Source organism: Arachis hypogaea, chromosome 10, assembly GCF_003086295.3.
Source record: "Arachis hypogaea cultivar Tifrunner chromosome 10, arahy.Tifrunner.gnm2.J5K5, whole genome shotgun sequence".
NCBI classification, from domain to species: domain Eukaryota; kingdom Viridiplantae; phylum Streptophyta; class Magnoliopsida; order Fabales; family Fabaceae; genus Arachis; species Arachis hypogaea.
In genome coordinates this window covers 100,074,652-100,100,307 of record NC_092045.1, presented here as the reverse complement: position 1 = coordinate 100,100,307, position 25,656 = coordinate 100,074,652, and the positions used below count along the sequence as shown (strand labels likewise).

General features: G+C 32.9%; 3 protein-coding genes across 3 annotated transcripts; 1 reads left to right on the top strand and 2 right to left on the bottom strand.

The window, feature by feature from the left end:
• Positions 1-910: 910 nt before the first annotated feature.
• Positions 911-1,459, top strand: LOC140175722 (uncharacterized). The gene has a single exon (XM_072204267.1). It carries the CDS (start codon positions 911-913, stop codon positions 1,457-1,459), a length of 549 nt encoding a protein of 182 aa, XP_072060368.1.
• Positions 1,460-4,860: 3,401 nt separating this feature from the next.
• Positions 4,861-11,517, bottom strand: LOC112717820 (carotenoid 9,10(9',10')-cleavage dioxygenase-like). Its single transcript, XM_072204030.1, has 13 exons — positions 11,300-11,517; positions 11,046-11,168; positions 10,289-10,394; positions 7,663-7,925; positions 7,339-7,518; positions 7,168-7,246; positions 6,960-7,041; positions 6,775-6,837; positions 6,519-6,657; positions 5,729-5,981; positions 5,570-5,637; positions 5,192-5,356; positions 4,861-5,087 (listed from the first exon to the last, which is right to left on the bottom strand). The coding sequence occupies exons 1-13, from the start codon at positions 11,426-11,428 to the stop codon at positions 4,965-4,967; spliced, it is 1,773 nt and encodes a 590-aa protein (XP_072060131.1). The 5' UTR covers positions 11,429-11,517; the 3' UTR covers positions 4,861-4,964.
• Positions 11,518-24,144: 12,627 nt separating this feature from the next.
• LOC112717819 (uncharacterized) lies at positions 24,145-24,465 on the bottom strand. Its single transcript, XM_025769754.1, has one exon. It carries the CDS (start codon positions 24,463-24,465, stop codon positions 24,145-24,147), a length of 321 nt encoding a protein of 106 aa, XP_025625539.1.
• Between the last annotated feature and the right edge of the window lie 1,191 nt (positions 24,466-25,656).

Here is a 25,656-nt window from a genome sequence, read left to right as displayed (position 1 = left end):
AGATGGAAGGAAGATCAGAACTGTGATGAAGAGATTATTTCCAATTTTTCAGTTTGGGTTCAATTTTGGGGTTTGCCAGAATCGTTTAAAACCCTCGAAGTTGGACGTAAATTGGGAGAAAAATTGGGCACAGTGTTGGAGGTAGGTAAATTTCAGATGCGAGGCAGAGAAACTAGGATTGTGAAGACCAAAATCAATATTGATACTTCCAGACAAGTGAGAGATTAGTTAATAGTGGTAGGACCTAATAAAAAGGAGGTAGAAGTGGCACTGTAGTATGAGATACTTGGAAAGTTCTGTACCTATTGCGCAAAATTGGGGCACGAGGTGAAAAACTGCCATGATCTGCTAAAGGACACAGAGAGTGATATGGTAAAAGAGGATGACATTGGCGAATGGGTTAAAGCCAGCCAAGTTGGAACGCGAATCTACTCTGAAGGAGAAAGAGCATTCAACAACTCAACCCAAAACCAGAATAAGGCCACTCAACGTAAGAAAAAACCGGTCTTAAACTGCTTATTGGAAAAATTTGCAGGGATGTCAATGCAAGAAGGGAAACAAAGTTTGAAACCACAAGACACTGGTAATAGGGCAGCACCTGAGTCACCTCAATCAGCCAATTCTAGAACAGAATGCATGGAGGTTATCATAGCTGGTCAGTCCAATACCAAGGAGGATGAAGGGCAGCTTATGTAATTCGCTATTGGGCAGTGTCTCACCACAGAGAAAGGTAGGAAGTGGAAAAGGTTAGCAAGACAAGGTGCTGCAGAGTCAGATACTAAAAGTGAACCCAAAAAAGGTTGATGAGTGGTATAGCTGAAGGATCTACAAAGAAAGCAAGAATAGAGGATGAAAATGCAGTTGAAGAGATGGTGGAGGGTGCCAGCCTACAAATGGCACCCAAGGCGCCATGAGAACTATAGTTTGGAATTGTCGGGGTTTGGGGAGACCCCTGACAATTCACACCTTAAAAGGGATCTGTAAATCCCACTCCCCCGAGATTGTGTTTATAAGTGAAACAAAGAACCAATCTCGACAGGTGGAAGCAAAACTTCGGGTATGCGGCTACGAAAACTGGCATATTGTTAACCCGGCAGGAGTGGCAGGAGGACTTGTGCTAGCTTGGAAGGACAGCATCAGTGTTCAAATTATTAGCAGTGGAGAATTCTTTGTGGTAGCCGAAATTAAGGAAGTCGGAAGCAGTGAGGTATGGGCGTTCATTGGTGTCCATTTGAGTTGTTCGGAACAAATTCAATTCTTACAGTTTGAGGAGCTTACAACAATGAGCCAACACCTGGAAGGAAAAGTGGTAATAGCAGGCGATTTTAATGCTATAACAAGCCAAGCGAAAAAGGAGGGTGGAGGCCAAAAATCAGCAACCACCATTGCAACATTCACTAATTTTATTGACAGTAACGAATTAGTGGATATTGGAATGGTGGGGCACCCTTTCACGTAGACAAATCGAAGACAAGGAGAGGATTTGGTGAAGGAGAGGCTTGACCGCTATTTAGTTGGGATGGAATGGAGGTTGAAGTTTCCGAATGCAGTGGTGCACAGACTCACAGAGTCAGGCTCGGATCATGCTCCACTTTTGATGGAAACCGAACCTCAATCCTGGCATAGTAAAAGGCGGTTTAAATACCAGGAACGTTGGTGTGGAGAAGAGGATGTCAAGAGAATTGTCAGTGAAGTGTGGAGAATGGAAGTTGTAGGCTCAACTATGTTCTCCTTGGCCCAAAAGTTGAAAGTTTGTAGACATATACTAGTTCAATGGCAGAAAACTCACAAAGCAAACTCTCGAAAATAAATTGAGGACCTTCAAGCTAAACTAGAGGAGTTGCGGGTGACTGGAATCAATGGGGGAGAGGAGGTTACCAGTTTGGAGAAAAAGTTAGAGCTGGCATATTTGAAAGAAGAGAGCTATTGGCGAGAAAAATCTAGAGTCAAGTGGCTAAAAGAAGGAGATCAGAACACTAGATTCTTTCACCAGAAATTTCAATCAAGGATGCGAAGGAACAGAATTTGGAGATTAGTGGGGAAGGATAATGAGATTGCATCGAAACCGGAGGATATTGCAAAGATAGCTGAAGACTACTTTTGCGATATTTTTACTTCTTGTTCGGCTGATCCGAATCCATACTTAGAGGATTTGGAGCCAAAGGTTACAGCTTCCATAAACTGTAGGTTCCAAAGGCCAGTAACTATGGACGAGGTCAAAAGAGCTACATTTAGTGTTCACGCTTAGAGTGCTCCTGGTGGTGATGGGTTTACAGCTAAGTTTTTTCACTTTTTCTAGGATATAGTTGGAGGTGACGTTTTTAAGGCAGTAAGAAGTTTCTTTCACAGTGGCAGAATTCTAAAAAGTTTCAATCATACTCAAATTTGTTTGATTCCAAAGGTGCTAGATGCCAATGACATGACTCAGGTACGACCGATCAGCTTGTCTTCATTTATGTATAAAATTATTTCTAAAGTTATGGTGCATCGATTACAAGGTATTATGAATAAAATTATAAGTCCAAATCAGAGTGCGTTTCTCAAAGGTAGACTCATTTCAGATAATATCCTAATTGCCCACGAATGTATGCACTATTTGAAAAATAAGAGAAGTAGGGCAGAGCATGAGATGGCTATTAAACTAGACATGAGCAAGGCTTATGATAGGGTCGAATGGCATTTCTTATGGTATATTATGGATAAGCTGGGCTTTGATGCTAAATGGATTAACTGGACTAAGGAATTGGTAACGACTGTTTCTTACTCTGTCGTTGTGGAAGGTCAACCTTTTGGCTATTTTAGGCCAAATAGGGGCATCCGACAGGGTGACCCCTTATCTCCATATCTCTTTCTTTTTTGTTCAGAAGGGATTTCCTTCTTGCTACACAAGGCAGAGCAAAACAGATTAATTCAAGGAGTTCAAGTTAATCGGAGATGCCAAACAGTTAATTACCTTTTGTTTGCTGATGATTCAATCCTTTTTTGCAAGAGCGCACCTAATACAAGCCAAAGTATTCTAGAATTGCTAGAGATCTATGAGGATTTCAGTGGGCAAAAAGTCAATCTAAATAAGTCAGTTATCTTTTTCAGTCACAACACATCTCAGAACACAAGACTAGCAATTGCTCAGACACTAAATAGTGAACATATCGAAGCACAAGACAAATACTTGGGACTGCCCTCTATAGTTCAAAAATCAAAGAAAGCAACCTTTGGAGCTATCAAGGATAAAGTTTAGAAGAGGATTATGGGTTGGAAAAGAAGTCTATTGTCATCAGGTGGTAGGCACACGCTATTGAGAGCGGTGGGGGAGGCGATTCCTATTTATACACTCTCTTGTTTCAAGCTCCCGGACACGCTGTTGACTGAGATTCATAGCATGCTCTCGCAATTTTGGTGGGGTCAAAAAGGCGCAGAACGAAGAATGGTTTGGATTAAATGGGACACAATGACGAGACCGAAGAAAGATGGTGGGCTAGGGATCAAGGACTTAAGGGCGCAAAATTTGGCTTTATTGGGAAAACAATGTTGGCGTCTAATGAAATACCCTAATTCTACTCTATCAAGAATGCTCAAAGCTAAATATTTCAGATATACAGATTTCCTACATGCAGAGATAGGAAGTGTACCGTCGTGGGGCTGGAGAAGTGTTCTTGAAGGGCGCAAGGTGATCGAGAAAGGCTTGTTATGGAAAATAGGCTCTGGCACTAATGTTCGCATCTTCCATGACCCCTGGCTCCCACTACCAGTGCCCTTTAATGTCCCTCAAAATGCACTCACAATCTCGCCAGATCTGCAAGTGTATTACGTTAGTGTGTTACTAAATCCTGATAGAAGTTGGAATAGAAATCTGATTGAGTCGATTTTTTCAGTTGATATATGCAATAAAATTTTTTCAATCAAACCAACAGAGGAGGAGGATGAAGTTAATTGGTGCTGGACAAAATCTGGTATATATAAAGTTAGGTCAGGATACAAAATTACTTACGGATTCTTTCATTCTCCTACTTCATTGAGGCCCCAAAATATACACAACAGAGTCTGGAATAGCATTTGGGAGTTGAAATTACCACATAAAATTAAGATTTTTCTATGGAAAAGTCTTCATGAAAAGCTTCCAGTGTTGCAACAAGTCCACAGCCGGTTCGCATCCACTCCTGCCACTTGTCCAAGATGCATGTTGAAGGTTGAATCAATTTCTCATACTTTGTTCCAATGCCCCCTATCTTCAATAATATGGAGACTAAGCTTAATAACCCCTGACCTATGGATGAGAGAAGAAGATACATTTTTCAATTGGTGGCAACGAGTCTTATCCTGGGCAGTGGCTCAATTAGACGGTAGACAAAAGACCCTCCTCATAGCGGCGCTGTGTTGGAGCACTTGAAAAGCGAGGAATCGGTGTGTTTTTGAGAAGGTAATAAGCCCGGCACCAGAGATAGTGAAAGAAGCCAGCAATTTAGTGCGTGAACTCGTGAGCCATACCTGATAGATGCTGCTAATTTTCTTTACTCTTATTTTACTCTTCTTTAAGCTCTTAGTCTTTCAGTCACAGTTGGTGATAAATGGGAATACCCAATTCTTTTATACTTCCTTATGGAAACACTTTTATTTTATATTAATAAAATAACATTTATCTTTGAAAAAAAATAGTAATAATTATCATTATAAAATGTAGTAATAATCGCAAATGTATAATTGCTATTAAAACATAATTTAAACAAAATTAACAGTAACCATTGTGTTATGGCTACTCAAAGTTTGTGTAAAACTAATTTTTTTTGTAGTGAGTATGAAAGTAATTTAATTTAAATCTACTTGTTCCTATACATCTAAGAAATACGTTAAAAAAAAAAAACCTGGAAGACGTAACTTTAACTTTGTTGCTATATTAAGGTTGTAATATTGTGGTTGTGTAACTATAATATTACATCTATTTGGTTGTGGCTACAAACAACATAGTGCTAGTGAGACGCCTGAAAAGAGATTGGCATGAAAGCTCCATGGAAACCGTAAGGAACTCTGCATGGCAATGTAATCTTGGCAACTGCCTCACCACTTAACTTCTTTCCATCAATTATATGAACCTGCAACAAAAATTGCAAATAATTGAATATATGGTATAGCAATTAATTATATCTCAGCATAATCTATTATTGTATACTACTACATATAGTTTTAATTAACCCACTTGAGATATGGCATTATCTTCGTTATGAACAAAACTGATAATCCAACCATCATCTTCTTCTACACCACCATCTTTCGGTACAAAAGCAGCTCCACTGCAAAATGTGTTCTTCTCAAACATATGGTATTCAACCCTTATTGGATCTTCATCATGTTGTTTGTCTCCCTGCTAGTTCGCAAATTTCAAGTTAAGAACTTATCATAATTATATCATCATAAATTAATAGTTGAAAACAGTTAGATAATAATTTAATCAACATATCAAATAATCTAATAAAACTATTTATTCTGTTACATTTTCAATTCTCAACTATCAATTTCGTATGAACATTTAAATTCTTATCCTACTTAATAGCAGATAAAATGTGAATTCCCTTACCATAAATAAGTTTTCACTCGATGATTCTTCGAAGTAGAGCTTTGCTAGACCTCCATATTTTGGCACATCTAAATAGTCCAAATACAAAGATTGTATCATATATACAATTATGAAGTGCTGCACATAATTACTTGTTTAAAAAAAATCTTGTAGTGTTACCTTGAGTAGAGCTTGCAGGTGGATCAACTACTTGTGTGTATGCATATCTATTCTTGATACCCATGAAGTTTTCATTGACCATAGGAAAATCCATATACACTACTTTGGGTCCGATCAGACTTCTCTCCTTAACTTCCCCTGTTTCCATGTTCAATCGCCATTCGTAACAACGAGACAGACAATCGAATTCATTCGAACTCGGATGAGGTCCAGGAATCAATGAATCAAGAGATCTGCAGCCTCTTACTACAACCTATTCATAGTATTATCAAATTTATGGTGCAGCCATTTTGTTCATATGTCTAAGAAAGAGAGATGATTTAGCTAGTGCTCATTTGACCTTTGATATCTATCTTAGTTCATAAAGAATACCGATAAAAGTTTGCTTAAAAATAAAAAATGTTGGTTCTTTGTTTTTATATGTCTGTATGATATATAACCATCATGTATTTCTATCTATCAATTTAAATTTGTAGGATATATAAAATTATTGACCGATCATTTCTATATTTCTTGTGTCTCAAGACATTGACCAAATGCGCTACCTTCAAAATCTCAGTCCTATGATGATACTTGTTAGAAATAAGAGAGAAATCTAAGAAAAATGTTTTGTGTATTATTCAGGTTAATCAAAAGTTCAATATACAAGGGGTATATATAAGTGCCAAAAGAATAAAAGTAATAAAAGTATAAAATCCTACAATTAATATACAGATATGCAACGATACTAACTGATCTAAGATGATTCTAATAATTCTCTAATAATACTACTTCTAGGTAACTTAATTACCTCATGACCCTCCTCAAAAGAATTGATGATATGGAAGGTGCAATTAGGCTCCACTTCAAACCACTTGATTGAGCTTGCATCGCCATAGCGTGGCATAACACCAATTCTTGCATATTCATCTTTATCATACCTTATTAGTCTGCAATGTATGCAGACAAGATCAGATACAGTCATGCAGAGCCAAATAAGTATTGTGGCGGTTTTGAATTGAATGCATTTTGGGTTTAATTATTTTACAAAGGATATATGCACTCACTGCTCTCCTTTAACAAGTCTGAGTAGATCAATGGTCAGTGGAAAATCCATGATTACATTGTACCTACAAAGAAAAAAAACAAACAAAACAAAACAAAACATGATCATATTTTGCATATGCACGTTTTCATCCTCAATAATAATAATAATAAAGTATTTTAAGTATTATCTATGTACAATTTCTACCTCTGTGTAACACCTAGTTCATGGCAAAGGGTGCACCTGTTCAGTTTGAGATCAACTTTGTGATCCAATTTTTTCCCATCAGCTGAAAAAGTTAGTGAAATAACCATGTGAGATATATTATTTATGTACTATATATATAGTCTATAGGAACTAGTTTGTACACTAATTAATAATGTTGTCTTATGAAAAAATACAATATAATGCATACCAGAAATTATTCCAAGTTCACAAAAAGGTAAAATTGGAGATATTCCTAATGTGACAAGCTCCCCTGTACCTGGGGCTTTCTGTGATAAGTCAATAAATTAAACAATTCTTGAGTTTGATGAACGAGATTATTATTATTGGTTGAGAAGAGAATGGTAACCTACTTAATTACCTTTGGGTGGCTGCAAAAGGGTCTATTCCAGGCTCCATTGACATCCCAATTCCTTAAGGTTTTGAGGGTAAAGATGTCAATCTCTTGTGGGATGTGACTTTCAGCCACGGAATAAAACTTGCCTGAATGCTCAAACACATTGGTGTTGCTAATGTATTTGTTTACTTTGCCAAATCTCAACTGTTAAACAAAATCCAAGTTGACCATCAAACCTACCCAACATATACCTTTGGAAAATAATTGATAATTATATTAGACTACTTAGAAATAAAGTCAAAATCAAGAAGATGATTCATCATTAATTATAGTAAACATTATACTGACCAAATTTAAGAGGTATGCAAACAAAATGGCAAGTGAATCGCCTTGAATGGCCGGCAAAAATGATGGTTTGTTCCTTTGTTTTTCAAGCTTGTAGGTCTCAGTTTCAACGTGCCTGTTGTTGTATAGAACCGTCCAATTATTATTATTATTATTATAATTGAAATACAATGCATGAAGCATTCCCTCTCCTTCCACCCATACGTGACTTGTCTTCCCAAATATTGAATTTGTTGATTTCAGTCCTCCAAATAGTGGATTTGGTCCTGCACAATGATAATAATAATAATTTTTAATTATTCAATTTTGTGCTTAAACTTACTTTAATTTAATTTTCCAATAATTCTTATCTGTATTTCCACTTTTAGAATATTCCAGTAACAGACCAATCATATTCTTAGTTCCATTATATGGTGCCTAGAGCAATTAATATTTATATATAATATACTTTTGACCTTTAATTCGGTTTGTACATTAGTTATTAATTAGTCCACGGACGTCAACGGGATTTGTTCGTTTTACCTTAATTAATTTCCTGCCATTTGTCCCCGTAAAAAACAAGAAAATTAAGGTTAATTAACCTAACTAGATTAGAGAACTAAATTAATTATATTATATAGTATAAATTTAAAATATTATATATATTATTTAGGGATATATTAAATTATATATAAATTAATATTAAATTTAGAAGTTAATTTATAAAAAATATTATATAATACATTTATTTAATTTGACAATTTATATATAATTTAATAATATTATTATTAAACAAAAAAATGACAAAAATAACATTCAATTTTTTAATTTTATTTTCATAAATCATGACCATATGTATTTTTAACAATATTATTATAACTAAGTGATATTAAAAAATATAAATTGTTTAAAAAAAAGAACTGATACATAAGCGACAAAGACACTATATAACTTATGAATATAATTATACAAAAAAATAGAAAAATTAATGAATACAATCACACAGTTATCTAATACATACGTTTAAACGATTTTTTAAAAAATTATGATCATCAATCAACTTCTAGTTGTGTAAAATATTAGAAAAAATAGAGAAAAAAAAAGAGAAAGAGGTATAAATTTAGAAAAGATAAAAAAATGTGTAAAGTGTAATGTTGATTTATATAATAAATATTATTAATATTTTGATAATGAAAATGATATTCAATTTTCTAATTTTACTTTTTCATGAATTATGACAACATGTATTTTTAACAATATTATTACAATTAAATAATATTAAAAATATAAATTATTGAAAGAAAAAATAAGTGATATATAGGTGATAAAGACATTATATAACTCATGAATATAATTATACAAAGAAATAGAAAAATTAATGAATACAATCACACAATCACCACTGAATACATACGTTTAGCAAATTAAAAAAATAAAAATAAAAACTATGGTAATCAATCAAATTCCAATTGTACAATAAAAAGGGAGAGAAAAAAAAGAAATATAAAATTATGTGAAAGGAGATAAAAAAATGTGTGAAGTGAATATTGATTTATATAGTAAATATAAGAATAAGTGTTAAGTATGAGAAGAGAAGAGAAGGAATTAAATTTTAATTAAATTTATATTTGTTAAAAAGAATTAACATTAATATTAAAAATAATAATGTAATCTATACAAAAATAAAATGTAAAAAAATATAAAAAATTAAAATAAAAAAAATTTATAATATTATATAAAAATAAATTATTATAAAGAGATAAAAATATAATTAAAAATTTTATAATATAATATAAAAGTAAAAAATTATATTTAAATTGTGTAAATTAACTACTTAAACTGACGTACGTAATATAATAATAACAAGCTAAAAAACTAATAATATATCCAGAACTTATCTTGAGCTCTATTTTAATAGATATTAATAAATAATACAGTGTAGATTTAACAAATTACACTAGGAATATTAAATTATTTCAGGGTATGATGCCCTAAATTAAACTTAGTGCGTTGTAGCTGATGCATAGTCCAACGAGAAACTTTAATTTAGCGTCTTGGGTGTAACATAATAATTGTCGGATATATATGTTTAACAAGAAGAAAGGACAGATGTTTATTGTGAACTCCACATACGATGCTGTTGTGAACTAATTATTACATTAATGTTACTTTTAATTTAAATAAATAAAAAATCTTAGGAGCCAGTATCTATTTACCAATTTTAGTCAGTATTTAACAAATATAAATATAAAATTATACGCAGATTTAGTAAATTAGATACAAATTATATTAATGTATAAGTTTTAGTAAATATAAGTATAAATTATATATTTTATGTGTATAAATTTTTATAAATATAAATTATTATTAACTAAATATTAATTTAAAATAATAATATTTATAGACTTTATCATTATTGTTTAAATAAATCTTAAAAATAGAAAATATAGACTGATCTTGATTTTTAATTATTGATGGTAATATCAAAGATAATTTTAAATTAATTTATATTTATTTGACTAGTGATTCTATATACTCTATGTAATTTAATTGTTGTACTTTGCTGTATTGAATTTTTTTGTTCAAAAAAAAAAGATAGAAAGTGTCTAAATAAAATAAAAGAAGAAGGGTATTGGTTATTAGTTATTACCATTTCTGATGTAGACACCCTCAGGAAAACCATTCGGAATATGGCCATCGATGTTGTTAGTCACAACCATTGTTTCTCCCAACTCCTCCACCGGAGCAAAGTTATTCTGCTTCTCAATTATTTGGTGTAACAATTAATAATTTGTATAATTGTGCATGAATTTTGGGATAAGAATTTGTTATTAATAGACTGAGTTATGTTAAAATATACTAATAAGTTATAAAAAGATAAGATTGACGTAACTAAAATTATTTGTTGTATTGATGTGGAAGTCTTTGTCAATTTAGATGTGAAAATACTTTGACTATGTACTGAACATTAAAGTCTGATTTCAATGTCATAAAAGCATAAAAAATATAAATAATTTTTGAAGGAAATTTTCAACAGATTTTAGATTATATATTAATTGGTAGTGTAGTTTGATTTCTTTATTCTGTTTTGATATTTATATTATAATACTTTGTCTTTTTACATGTTAGAAATTTATGGGATGATTATGTAATCTTAATGGAAATGCCAAAAGTGATATGTAAGTAAATATGTCACTCATAAAACTCTTCTCCTCCTTTAGGTTGAAGCTGTAACTTAACAATAAAAAAAAAACGGTAAAAACTCAAGTGAAATCGCGTGAAGTTGATACTTTAGAGCCGTTAGATGAAAATTTAGTCAAATCAATCGAATCATCTAACGGCTCTCAGATATCAACTTCACGTAAAGTTTACTGCATCTGAAATGGAAGCAAATTAAAGGAAGGTACCTGAGATGGAAGCAATGGCTGATCAATGAATTCAAAGAATGAATCCACAAAAGCATCAACCAATCTAACAGCAGAAGTTGCCACAATTTTCGGGAATTCAGGCAAACCAATCATCGCCATTTTCTGCTCTCATCAGTGATGAATTCAACAAAATACTAATTATTAATAATTAATTACCTTCTTCAACTTCTGGAAATAAATTAAATTAAATGAAGAAGTGTATATATGTGGGGATAGAACTTAATTCTTATTACCTTAAAAGCAGAAGCAATTGGTATATTGAAGTGATTATGATGAGAATTATTGTGTGAGACATAGGAAGGTCTTTTCTCGATGGAGCACTTTACCAGAAATAATGGTTTATAAAAAGAAGAAGTCGCCATGGAATTCAAATCGTCAAGCTAATAAGGAAAGCAAAGCAAACCAAAATCGGTTGTTTATGCTTAGATAGAGGTAATATATAATATGCTGCACAGAGCAGATCATATTGTGTGTGTATATATATATATATATATATATTCTGTAATATTAGAAAGATAAAGAAAGGATATCAGATAATAATAAAAAGACAAAATAATAAATTAAAATTTATTTTTTTAATATTAAATAAATAATTATTTTTAATGGCGAAAAATTCAAACACTAACAAATTTATTATGAAAAACAAAATTAAGATCGTATCTATAAAAAATATATTTCAATTGACAAAAATAATCAAAATTTAAAAAATATTTAAAATTTTTAAATTACTCTCTCTTGTATTTCACTATCACTCCTATTGAAGTCCACAATTTTTTTTCCCTTTCACTGAGGCGGTGACACCCACTTTTAACACCACCATCAATAAACTCTATTGAGTCTATTCTTTTTGGCCTCTTTATCACCAAGTCGTTGTTCTTAGCTTCTTCTAGTTCCAAACCCGCATCGTTGTCTCCTCTGATCTCTTGTCGCTCCTGGTGCGAAGAATAATGCTCTTGATGCAGTCACCGCAATCCTCGGCAACATGAGGTAAAGCAATTCGGATCCAAACGCCAAAACAAAAGCTGCTTTTTCCTTCAGCGAGAATGTCGACAAGAATATGTTCTTGGATGATGAACCGGCATATTGCGGAGGCAGCATCGAATTGAACGCGAACACACCGCGGATATTATGCCTTCGGTGGAGTTATCAATCTGGAGCGATTTGCGCGACAGTTGAACAAGGGCTTTCTCTGGTATGACACTGCGGCGGATTTCTTCGATTCATCAAACGTAGGGATGCTGGAGAAGTGATTGGGATCATACTCGCACTACAACAAATATGATCTTTAGTAACGCCAAATTTTGTAACGCCTTAAAATCATTCTCTTAGATAGTTTTAGATAAAGATTTTTTGTAATGTTATTATTGAATTCAATTTGTCATTATTTTACAGTAACAAATTAAAATCGTTCTCTTTGATTATTTTAAAGAACGGTTTTACAACCGTTACCATGAATTATTTTTAAGCAACGATTTTTTTGTTGTTTAAAGAATTGTACAAAAGAAATACATTAAAATCATTGGCGAAATGCAACACTTTAAAACTGTTCTATTAAATAGTTTTAGACAACGATTTTTATAATGTTGCTGTTGAAATTTATTTTTTTATTACGCTGTAGTAACAAAATAAAACCATTCTCTTTAACTATTTTAAAGAACAATTTTACAACCATTACAACAATTGTTTATAAAACAACCATTTTCTAATATTATTTAAATAATTATACAAATTAAACAATATTTTCAAAATATAATATGTTTTATAATTTATAATAATAATATATAATATTTATTATAAATTTATTTTAATTTTACTTTTTTAAATAGTATTTATTATTTATTTATAACAATAATTTTTTAGTATTTTATAAATTCAGTATTTATAAAAAAAAATTTAAATTTATATAATTATCTGAAATTATAATGACTGATATATCATTTGCCTTGCAAATTGAAAATAACATTGAAAAGTATAAAGTATAAAGGTTACATGACTTTTGATGCATCCATTTATTAATTTTTTTTAATTTTCATTCGATTAATCGGGAATGCAAAATTTTAAATGGCTTAAAAAATCACTGCAGGAACCCTTTATTTGAAGGGAATTAAAAAAAATCGTGAATCTGATTCCTGTGCGTAACGCATCTATTGTTAATATAACAAATATTAGAATAATTAAAATAAATATATAACAAATATTAATATAAAAAAATAAAATTAAAATAATTTTAGAATAAATATATTATATTTATATATCTATTGTTTATTTTCTCACTATATATGCATATAAGAAAGCAGATCAGAACAGACGCGCGTTCTTCCTGTTCTCTTCGAAACCAAGGGCGAAGAACGTTACTCTTTCTCCCTCTACCGCGCTAACCCACGCCTTCAGAATTAGAGACGTCATCGAACTGCCGTTCACTAGGAAGCCCTAAAGCGCACCATCATCGCAAGCACCAAGAAGTCCTAAATCGAAACTCACCATCGTCGCGCCATCATCGTCGCTGCATCCTTCCCAAAATCGTCGCTGCCTCCTCCTTTCCGGCGTCGCTGAGTCTCTCCTCTCCGCGGCGTCGCTACTTCTCCCCTCTCCACGGCTTCAGTGCTTCTCCGTTTTCCGCGACGTCCTTGCGTCTTCTACTTCGCTGCTTCTCCCCTGTTCTGCCTCGTTGCTTTTGCTTCATTGGGTTGTGCTTCGCTGCTTCTGCTTTGCGCTGCTTCACTGCATCGGCCGTTTGTGGGTTGTCATCTGTGGTAAGTGTTCTTCTTCTCTGATTTTCTGTTGCTTAGTTAGGGCTTGATTGGCTGTTGGGTATTTTCTGTGGTATTTTCTATTGCTTAGTTAGGGCTTGATTAGTTGTTGGGTATTCTCTGAAAGTGGTGATGTTTGTGAACATGAGCAAGAAAGGTGTTGAATGTTGACTGAGTTTTTGTTCTGGTTTGAATGTTGTTCTGAGTTTCTGTGTACAGGAGGATGTTACTTTAAATTTATTTTTAATTAATTGAAGTATTCAATAGCTTAATCGTGTTCATGAGATTAGTTCAGTTGGTTCTAACAGGTTTTTCTACTACTCTTACATAAAAGAAGCATAATTTTTAACGAACTCAATAGTGAAAAAATCTTATTAGAGTCAACTGAATCAATTCCATGAATACAGTTAAGTGGTTGATTACTCTAATTACTTATTGAAAACAAATCTAAACTGTTAGTAATAGTTTCCTTCTTTCTATTGTGCTTAACTGCATATCCATTTTTTAGTACATAAATTTTCTTTTGGGATAACTGAAGCAACTCTATTACCAACCAGTGTTTGGTTGTGACCCTGTTTGGGTAGCAATACAAACAAATTTATATAATGTTGGATAGTTGCAATTTTTAACACATACTATGATCTGTATTGTTTGGGTGGGAGCTAAAAAGTCTTGTTTTCTTAAAAGACTGGATTTTGATAATTCTATTGTTTATGTTTATGTTTTGCATCTTTGTTTATCTCTATCCAATGGCTGTTTAGTAGGTTTGCGTATAAAATCTATGGGTAATGACACCTCTACTGTGTCACCATCTGCTATATGCATGCAATGCAGTTGAAGTATTTTCTTTTTCTTCTTTGATTCATTGTGCTATTAAATTATAGAGATATGCTTAGCAGCTTAGCTATGGTTTTTTGTTTTAATTTATTAACCAAATTTTGGCTAGTTGGGTACTGTTTGATTTTTTAGTTATATATCACTTTTGAAAATAAGATTTCTAAAAACTGGTTTTAAAAGTTAGTTTTTTTGTTAAAAAATTTGGTTATGAATTACTTATATTTTTATTCTTTGTTGCTGTTGTAGTTTGTCTCTTTAAAACCAGAAAAAGGAAATTAAATAGCGGGTCTCTCTGTAGCTGTGACTACCCTAGACATTGAGCTACACTACAGGTGAATCACTTAATATATTATCTTTTTAAATTTGTTTGAACATTTAATTGTTAAGAATATTTAGTGATTAATTGATTGCTGAAGCTTCTTTGCATAATTTGTTAGATACAAATTGTTAGTCTCATGATTGGTTGAGATGTTTTCTTTTGAACATGTGTGGTTGACTTCTAGAAATCCTTTAGAAGCAATAAGCTCTTGATTGAAAAAAAATCACTTATAGTTAGTCTAAAACATATGTCCGTGTCTTTTATTTTAGTTGACAAAGTAATGGATAAAGGGTGGACTAGTTTACCAAGACATACTGAGGATTACCAACATGGTGTTAATTCATTTTTGGATTTTGCCTTTTTTAAAGGTAGACCACAAGGATAAGAAATTCATTGTCCTTGTTCTATATGTAATAACTTTAGTTGGGGGCGAAGGGATGAAGTTTATGATCATTTAATAAGTAAGGGATTTCAAAAAGGTTACATTGTGTGGGTTCATCACGGCGAAAGGATAAGTCACATGGATAGTGATTCCGATGAGGTTGAAGTCCATGAAGGATTTGTCGACGACATTCCTGGGCTGCTAAACGAGACGTTTCGGCATGTGCTTGAATGAGATAAAGATGGTGATGGGCCAAATGAAGATGCAAAAAAGTTTTATAACTTGCTTGAAGAAGGAAAACAAGAGTTATATCCTGGCTGTAAAAAATTTTCGACATTATCATTCGTTATCCGATTGTATTAGTTGAAGACTCTTAATGGTTGGAGCAACGCATCTTTTACTGCTCTACTTGAGTTATTGAAAGAAGCAATTCCTCATTTGAATATTCCTGATTCTTTCAATAAAATCAAGGCCATGGTAAAAGATTTAGGACTTGGTTATAATAAAATTCATGCTTGTCCCAACGATTATGTTTTGTTCCGGGATACATATGAAGATGATGAATTTTGTCCAATTTGTGAAGCTTTCAGGACATAAAAAATGTTGAGGTAGATACAGAAGTTGATAAATTGAAGAAAAAACCTATGTCTACAAAGGTTTTGAGGCATTTTCCCTTGATTCCAAGGCTTAGGAAGCTATTCCTTTGTTCAAAAATAGCTGAATCATTAAGGTGGCACGATGAACATCGTTCAAAGAATGGAAAGTTAAGACACCCAGCTGATGGCCAATCATGGAAAGACTTTGACAGGCTTCATCCCGATTTTGCTAAAGAATCTCGTAACATAAGATTAGGGCTAGCTAGCGATGGATTTAATCCATTTAGAACCATGAACATCTCCCATAGTACATGACCGGTAGTTTTGGTTGCATACAATCTTCCTCCATGGTGTTGCATGAAACCAGAGTATGTCATGATATCCTTGCTCATCCCTGGATCATGTTTGCCTGGAAAAAGTATTGATGTGTATCTTCAACCATTAATTGAAGAGTTGCAGGTTTTATGAAAAGTTGGAGTGGAAACATATGATGCTTCAAAGAATAAAACTTTTCAACTACATGCAGCACTTTTATGGACCATAAGTGACTTTCCAGCTTATGCTATGTTATCGGTTGGAGCACAAAGGAAAAATTAGCATGTCCTTGCTGTAATTATGACACCTCTTCCTGTTATTTAAAACATAGCTGGAAGATGTGCTACATGGATCACCGTAAATATTTGGCTATGGATCATCCATATAGGATGGATAAAAGATTTTTCAATGGCGATGTTGAATTAAGGTCTTCACTAGCTTTATTAGATGCGGAACAAATTTTTGAAGATTTGAAAGATTTTGACAATGTATTTGGAAAGAAGCAAAAAAATAAAATTGATGGTCCATGGAAGAAAAGGTCCATTTTCTTTGAGTTGCCATATTGGAAGCAAAATACATTGCGCCATTGTCTTGATGTTATGCATATCGAAAAAAACGTATGTGATTGATGAGTTTGGAAAACTCTAAATTAAATTAGTGATGAATAAATATTATTAATATGATTAATTACAAAATTATTAATTTGATTTTGGTACACATGTGTTAATTAAATAATTTTGCTGTGCAGATTTTAACTTGGGCCAAAAAGAAAAATGGCAAGCCCAATCTGATTGAAGAAACTCAGCCTTGGTTTCAAAAATGCTTTAAAAATTGTGGCTGAATTATTATTTTAGTTGTGCCAGATTTAATGATTATTAGCCCAAATCACTTTTTGGTGAAAGACCAAGATCTTAGTCCAAATTGAAATTAAAAAGTAAGGGGAAATTGCTTGATGAGTTCGGTTACCCACTCACATGGGTTATGGAATTTAAATTTTTATTAACTTGGTTTTAATGCAAGTATTGGAAACATGAAAGAGAAAGAGATTTTGATATGATGGCATTGAATGCTAATCCATGCCACTAAGCAAGAGAGAAGCAAAATTAATTCAGTTTTGTTTCTTCATTCAAATCACATTGAAAGTCTTCTCTCTTCTCTCTCTTCTCTCCTTTAGCTTCGGTCACTTCACAGCAACTATGGAAGAAATTTTAAGCTACCATCTGAAAGAAGAAGAAGCTAGTGGTAAGGCCATTGTAATGATGGCATCAAGAAAAAGAAAATCTGAAGTATGTTGTAGCTAAGATCTTTACCAAAAAAGGTAAGATATGGTGAAGTAATCTTAAGCTCTTCATACCCTAAAAAAGAAGAAGATAATCTCGGTCAGAGGAAGAAGATCCTTGGAGGCATGGCTTGTCTCTGCTTTTGATCAACTACCACAGGAGGTGGCTACAGTAGCTACGTGATAGAGGATGCAGAAGTTAGAGTAGATGAAGTTGTCATCATCAAGAACTCATCAAGGGCTAGGATTCCTTCTTGGAGTGCAAGTCAAGATGGATGGCTCGGATTGATGAAGCTTGGTGTGAAGGAAAGACACAGAGGTAATTGCATGTTGGGTTTTACATTCGGTTATCTCTCCTTTCTCTCTCTCTCTCTGGCCAAACTGGTTTTTGCATGAAGAAGAAGAAGAAGTTTAGCTTGGTTCAACAGTTTCAACCGTGGAGGCTTCCCCTTCTACAAATAAGGGAGAACAGCCAGGGCTTGAAGTAAGGAATAGAGTGAAAGCACAGTATTTCTATAGCTACCCCAGCTAACAGAAGTTCTTTTCTTTCAATGTTCTTCATTTTGTATTTTTCTGTTTAATTTTGTCTGTCTTGAGTCTCATGGAAAAAGGCAAACAGTGAGGTTTGTAAGAAAAAGCCATAGAGCGGAAAAAGGTACAGTACACAAAATTAAAAGAAAAAGCCATAGATGTCCTTAGAGGTCCTTTGTACATCTGTGTTGTGTTTCATGATTCTGTGAAAATCTCCTTGCAAGTTGAGTTATCACTTAGCTGTTGAAAGCTTGGTAGGTTACCAAGTCAAGTTCAGGATTGGGGCTAGATTCTGGACTTGTCCCGGATAGGAAGGATAGTTCCTAGGGAGAATTGGTGTTTGTAATCAAAGATGATTATAGTGAAATTCTATAATTGTTTTGATGGAGACTGGATGTAGGCTGCATTGCACGTAGCAGCTGAACCAAGATATATCTTGGTGTAATTTTCTCTTTCTTCTACTCCATTTCTGATTCTGCTGCATAGGAGACAAAACTGAAAAATATCTTCTGGCTGGTCATAAGACAAAACAAAAAAGTCTCTTGACTTGACACGAGACAAAAACAAGAAATATCTCCTCAAGTGTTCTAAAGGACAGCAAGAGTTACTAAGCAAAAAAGGGGCTAAGATTCAACCCCCTTCTCTTAGCCACTGATAAACCATCAGTGATAACATAATTGAAACTTTATTAGACATTCCATGAAAGTCCAAAGATCATGCAAATGCTCGTTACGATCTCAAAGATATGGGTATAAGAAAAAAACTACAACCAAATGAGATAGATGGTGGCAAGAAAGCAAAAATTGCTAAGGCTTGTGTTAACCTTACTACTCAAGAAAAAACCATTTTTTGTGAAATCTTGAAGTCAGTAAAATTTTTATCTGGTAGTGCCTCAAATATTTCTCGGTGTGTTCATGTTGTTGAGAAAAAGATATCAGGCTACAAAAGTCATGATGCTCATTTTATATTGCATTATTTGTTGCAAGTAGCTATAAAATGCACAATGCAGAATCAAGTAGCTAGTCCTTTAATTTATCTAGGTTCATTCTTTCGTTCCTTGTGTCAAAAGTTGTTGAAAATGATACAATAGATCTTTGGAAGTAGATATTAGAAAAATTTTGTGCCAATTGGAAAGAATATTTCCTCCTAGTTTCTTTGATATAATGGTACATTTGCCTATTCATCTGGTACACGAGTTGAGGCTGGGTGGCCCAGTTCAATTTAGGTGGATGTACCCCCATCGAGAGATATCTGTGTAGGTTAAAGTCCTACGTTTGCAATAAGAGCCGCTCCGAAGGTTCAATTGCTGAAGTATATTTAGCCAAGGAATGCTTCACATTTTGCTCAAGGTATTTAAGTCCTGATATGGATACAAGGCTGAGTAGGAGGACACAAAATTATGATAATTGCAGTGAAGCTGAAGTATGTCATAATAGCTATTTTGCATGCTTGGGGCGACCAATTGGTGGAAAGAGGAAAAGGCAACCTTTTTCTCTAGATACCAACTCAAAAATACAAGCTCATGGGTACATCTTATTCAATTGTGATAAAGTTAAAGACTACATTATGTTTTTTTTATATATTTTCCAACTACCAATTCTGTATTAGCAAATTTAACTGACTCACTTTTTACTTACTTTAGAGAGTATGAGGAACATGTCAACAATCAATCTGAAGGTAAAAAATGGAAGAAGGCAAAAATTCTAAGCCATGATTTTAGTGAATGGTTCAAACAGCGTGCTTCTCATGAATATATTCCAAAACAACTTAAAGATTTGTCTAGAGGCTCAAACTCAGTTGCAAAACGATTTTTTAGTTATGTAATCAATGGCTATAAATTTCAAACTAGAGAACATGATGCAAGCCACACAACTCAAAACAGTGGTGTGACTTTGGTGTGCAAAACACCAAGCTTTGCTAGTGCCAAGGACAACAACCCAATGACAAAAGCCGTAATATATTTTGATGCAATAAATGACATAATTGAGTTAGACTATTATTCATGTTTCAAATTTGTAGTCTGTTTATGCAATTATGAGTTATATACATTTATGAGTGAAATATGATAATTTTTTGATAATACTTGTCTCTTGCTATGTAGAAAATGTCTACGCAGAATAAGAAAAATAGGACACAATAGAAATTTAACCATCGAAAGGGACCAATAAATTTTGTAAGAATACGTGTACGATTGGTACAATTTTTTATTCTTTGTGCATTTGTATGTGTATGTGGGGTGCAAGTATACGTGCATTTTTAACTCTATATAAATGCTTGTTGAACTGGACTTATAGGCTGCTTCTAAGAAAAATAATGAACCACCTACTCAAGCAGAAATGTTTGTTGAGACTTACCAAAGCGCAAAAAAAAAATTAGTGGATGAAGACACTTTGGATGTTATTGTAAGTATTGGGAGTTAATTTGATTAAAATAGGTTATGGATTTCTTGTGTCTTGGTAATTTATCCATCATTTGTGGTTATCTTTATGCTTGCAGTTGAGTTAAACAATGCTGATACTATTCTTAATTGCTATTATTTGTTTTGATGTTGTCAAAGTTTTGAGTCCAAGTGTGTCTTTACTCTTTTATTATTATTATTATTATTTTTCTTCACATTAATATAGGCACATCTGCAAGCTGAAAATAAAAAGTCTAAAGAATCAGCAATTAGAGCTTTTCAATCCATATTTGAGAAAGAGAAGGCAGGGAGAGTGCGATGTCACGGAAGAGTTACCACACCAACTTTGTTGAAAAAAATGAAGAAATTGCCACCCTTAAGCAGCAACATGCACTTGAGAAAGCATCGTTAGAGGGTAAAGTTAATGTGATGCAAAAAGAAGTAGATGAACTAAAATTGCTTGTTAAGATGATGCTGCAACAAAAAAATTCAGGAGTGGACCTTGAGATGTTAACTGCTCAATTAGGAAACACTTTAGGCAATCCGAATAATGATGCGCATGAGGAGGTATTATTTATTGTTAAACTTTTTATATTGTTATCATATCTTAAATAATGGTTGATTATGTTGATGTTGATTCAATTATTTTGTGTATCTAAATAAAAGAATGTTATGATATATATGTTTCTCCTCTCTCTCTCTCAAATATTTTTAGTAGACATTATTAGTATTGAAGATGTGTAGTTTTATATTTGATTTTTTTTCTTTTTTTACAGGAAAACTATGTTGAAGGGGAAATCGAACTTGATTAAGGTCAAATTTTTAAGAGCAAGTGTTACAGAGTAAAAATCATGAACTTGTGGATCGGACATGATAATAAATCTATTTGCTACTTAGCTATTTTAACTCTTCTTTGTTATATTTTTTGCAACATTAGATGATATAGTTTGAGGTTGTCATGATAGTATTGTGGTATTTTGAATGTGATTGTGAATCTTACAACAATTTTTATAAGTCAAATTTGATGGAAAATGTTCAATTATTTTTCTTTAGTGACTTTATTCAAATAGTTTAGATTATTTATTGACTCTAAATAATTAAAAAAATGAAATTAATTTCATTCACGAGAAAACTACTATTATAAATAAAGAATTATATATTACAAAAAAACCATTGTCAAAAGTTACAAAGGGCAACGGTGTTAAAATCGTTGCCAAAAAACGACACCAACGGTAATGCTTTAAAACCGTTGTCTTAGATGAGCCAAAAAATCAATGGTAACACTTTTAAACCGTTGTCTTAGACAACTATAAAATGGCAACGGTACAAAAATCGTTACCAAAAAATGACATCAACGATAATGCTTTAAAATTGTTGCTGTTGTGGATAACAAAACTACTACAGTTTAAAACCGTTGCCTATCCAGGTACGATTTTAAACCATTGTATCATGAAAAAGAATGGTTTAAAACCGTTGCTTCTCGAGTAATGGTTTGAAATCGTTGTTTAAAATTTGTTTTCAAAATCGTTGCCTATACCAGTAACTTTGGCAACGATTTTTTGGTTACCGTTGCCTTAAGTAAAAAACCGTTGCCTTTGAGCATTGGCAACGGCCGCATATACCACATGTCAAAAATCATTGCCAAAGCGTTGCCTAAAGTTTAGAAAACGGTTTTTCAATCTACAGCAACGGTTTTTGACTGTTGTGAAAAGCCTTGTTTGTTGTAGTGTCGATCCACTCAATAACGCCCACCGCGAAAGGTATGACATTGCGCTTGAGGAAGTTGCCGGAGTAGAAGATAGAGGCGATGAAGGTGGGAGGAGTGGTGGGTGAGTTGATGGAGGACGATAAAACTGGACTTGTCAAATTGAAGGTGAGTGCAGTAGTAAAAGAAGAAGAGGAAGAGATGTTGTGAAATTGAACTTGGTAAAGAAAGTAATTTAGAAATTTTGAATAATTTTTAGGTTTTAATTAATTTTGTCAATTGAAACCTATCTTTTATGGATATAGCATTAAGTTTATTTTTTTATAGATAAATTTGTGTGTGCTTAAATTTTTTTATTTACTCTTTAATATTCTATTTAAGAATTTATTATTGACCAATAAACTAATGTATACACAAAACAAAATTCAAACTTCTAATATTTACTGAATCAAACTAATGAACTAATCACTAGATCAATTCAATTTGATTATCAATTACTATATAATACTTTGATTTATTCATGCATGTGCTCCAAAATCCACATGCCGTAATTAATAAATAAATAAATAAAAAGAATTCCAGTAGATGCTCTATTAGTCTAAACTCTCCCATCAAAGCGGTTCGTAATATGCTGTTGTTGGCCTTATTTAGATTTTGGGCGTTTACAAGTTGCAATCATCAGTTGGTTATTCTTTTAAAAAATAGTATGATAACTAATATTTAATTAATTAATATTAGTCAACTTTTATTATAAATTATAAAATTTAATATTTAAAATATAAAATTTATTATTTAAAAAATTAATTTATATTAATAAAAAATTAGTTACCTAGTTAAACGCATCTGAGTTTAAATTCGTTTATGATTCTAAAAACTAATTTATAATAAGTGTTTAGGAATTAAAATAAAAAAATACTTTTTTCAAAAATAAAATCAGACTCATTTAAATGAAATTTTTATAGGTATCAAAACCAAATATTTTACCTTATTTAAGTTTTACTAAATGGAAAAGAATAAACTAAAATTATAGTTTGCTGAGTTTGAAAAACTCCAAATTAGGGGTGTGTATGGGTCGGGCGAAACCGGATTTGATGTGATTCAGACCCGACCGAAATATATACCGGATCTATTTATTAGACCCGAACCCGACTCTAGACCCGATGAAACCTATACACTTTCGGGCCACGATTATACCGGGTAAAAATTGGGCCGTTAACATTACATTACTTTGATACCTTCTTATAAGCTAGCATGTGAAAATATCCAAATTTTCAAGACTCCAACCATTATTTGACATGGTAGCATAACCATAATCAATACTAATATTGTCTAATAACACCAAATATTTAAATCAATACAAATAACACAATATTATGCATTAATTAGTCTAAAATCTTATGCATTTTAAATATAAAACATTAACTTATAGTCTTATAATAACTAATAACATAAAATATTAAGGTTTATAATACTTAAATTCCACATAAGAATAGCCATCATCCATCACTAGTAATACAAAATATTAATTGTGTATGATGACCGAGCCACCGGACCGATTTCGGGTGACCCGAGTCATGGTCTGGACCCGACCTGAAATAATGACCGAGTCTATTTTTGAGACCCTTACCCGGTCCTAGACCGGTAAAATCACACCAAATTAGCCCCTAAAGTGTTCGGAGCCGGGGTCTTCGGACCAGGTCGGGCCATGCACACCCCTACTCCAAATTAATATGATGATGATCAAACATTATTAAAATAATTAATTACAAAATTATTAATTTGAATTTTGAATCAAATATGTTGATTAATAATTTTGTTGCTTGCAGAACTTAGCAATTGGACATAAAGAAATTTAAAGTCTAAAATTATTGACAAAATATTCAGCCTTGTGCAAAAATCCTATCTAATATGTGGCTGAATTTTTTTTTGGTATAAAATAGGGGCCAAGTCCAAGAGACAAAAAATACTAACTATAACATAACTCTATAGAACGGGTTACAAAATTTTCACTCAAATCTTCCGTTAGAAGTGGAATAAGCTCTTCATGAGGAAGATCCATAAAGCAAAACTCTTCAGTATCCACACTAGACCTTGCTAACCAATCAGCACAGCGATTAGCCTCGCAATAGATGAGTTTGAATTCCAATTTCCATGGCCTTTTCTTCATCTCTCTTATTTCTCTAATCACGGTATTCCTACTGCAGGTTTGAACTTCTTCTATACACTGGAATGCTATCTTTGAATCAGTCTCAACTATCACTCTGCGCATACCCATGTCCCATGCCATACGGAGGCCATGGAGCGTCCCTCATATTTCAGCTTGATCAGCATCACAGTTCTCCAATCTAGTTTTGAAGTCGCCGATCCATTCTCCCAGGTTAGTTCTTAGTAGCCCTCCACAAGATGCTTTAGAATTTGTTGTCTTTATTGATCCATCTGTGTTGAGTTTAACCCAACCTTGAGGAGGTGATTGCCATTTTATTTGGATGTTATCTGTTTTACAATATTTTACGAGCTTTAGTTTTCTCCAAGCTTCTATGTTTCTTTGTATTTGAATTTTGATGACATCAAGAGTGTTGTGAGGCCTCTTATTTGGGGGAGAAAAGATCTCTATACATTGCCATTTTCATAGCCACCAGCATGTGATAAAGAAGTAATCTTTTCATTTTTCTTGAGTTAAATTTTCCAACTCATTCTCTAAGTTAAGTTTCATTCACTCTTGCAATTGGCCAGAAAAAAAGGTAGAGATAGAGCTAGAATTTAGAAGACCCATAGAGAAGAAACTCCAATACAATCTCTTAGAGCATGAATAGTTGTTTCTGTTTGACCCTGACAGATTTGACATAGATCTGATGTTCCTAAAAGTCTGGCTCTTCTCCTAGATGTGAGGATTCTGTTATGCATAGCTTGATATGTGGCTGAATTATTTTATTAGGCAACATAAATTGGGCCAAGAAATTTTGCTACAACCCAAAATTATTGTGATTGAAAGACCAACATTATGGTCCGAATTGAAAGAAGAAGGAAAGTGAAGCACGTGGTTTCTATTACCCATTTACTTTGGTAGGATCCAAATTCAAATTGAAAGCATGCTTTCCACGGATGCCATTCTCAATGAGTTATGAAATTCAAACTTTGATTAACTAGGATTTATTGCATGCCTCAGTAACATGAGAGAGAAAGCTCACATTAATTTGATTACTATTATTGCTCTAAACGTTACTAGGCATTGGTAATGTAAACATAACTCATTTTTATTTTCTCCCTTAATTCCATTGCAAGTTTTTCTCTGTTCTCTCTCTTCTCTCTTTCGGTCATGTCTAGCAGGAAAAGAGGGATGAAGCAAGGAAAGGGTTAAGGTGATGATGTCCTTAGCAGAAAGAAGATCTACAGTATGGTGTGGCTGAGATCTTTGCCACTTATGATAAGATGTGGTGAAGAAGTCTCAAGATCACCATGCCTAAAAATGGTAGAAGAT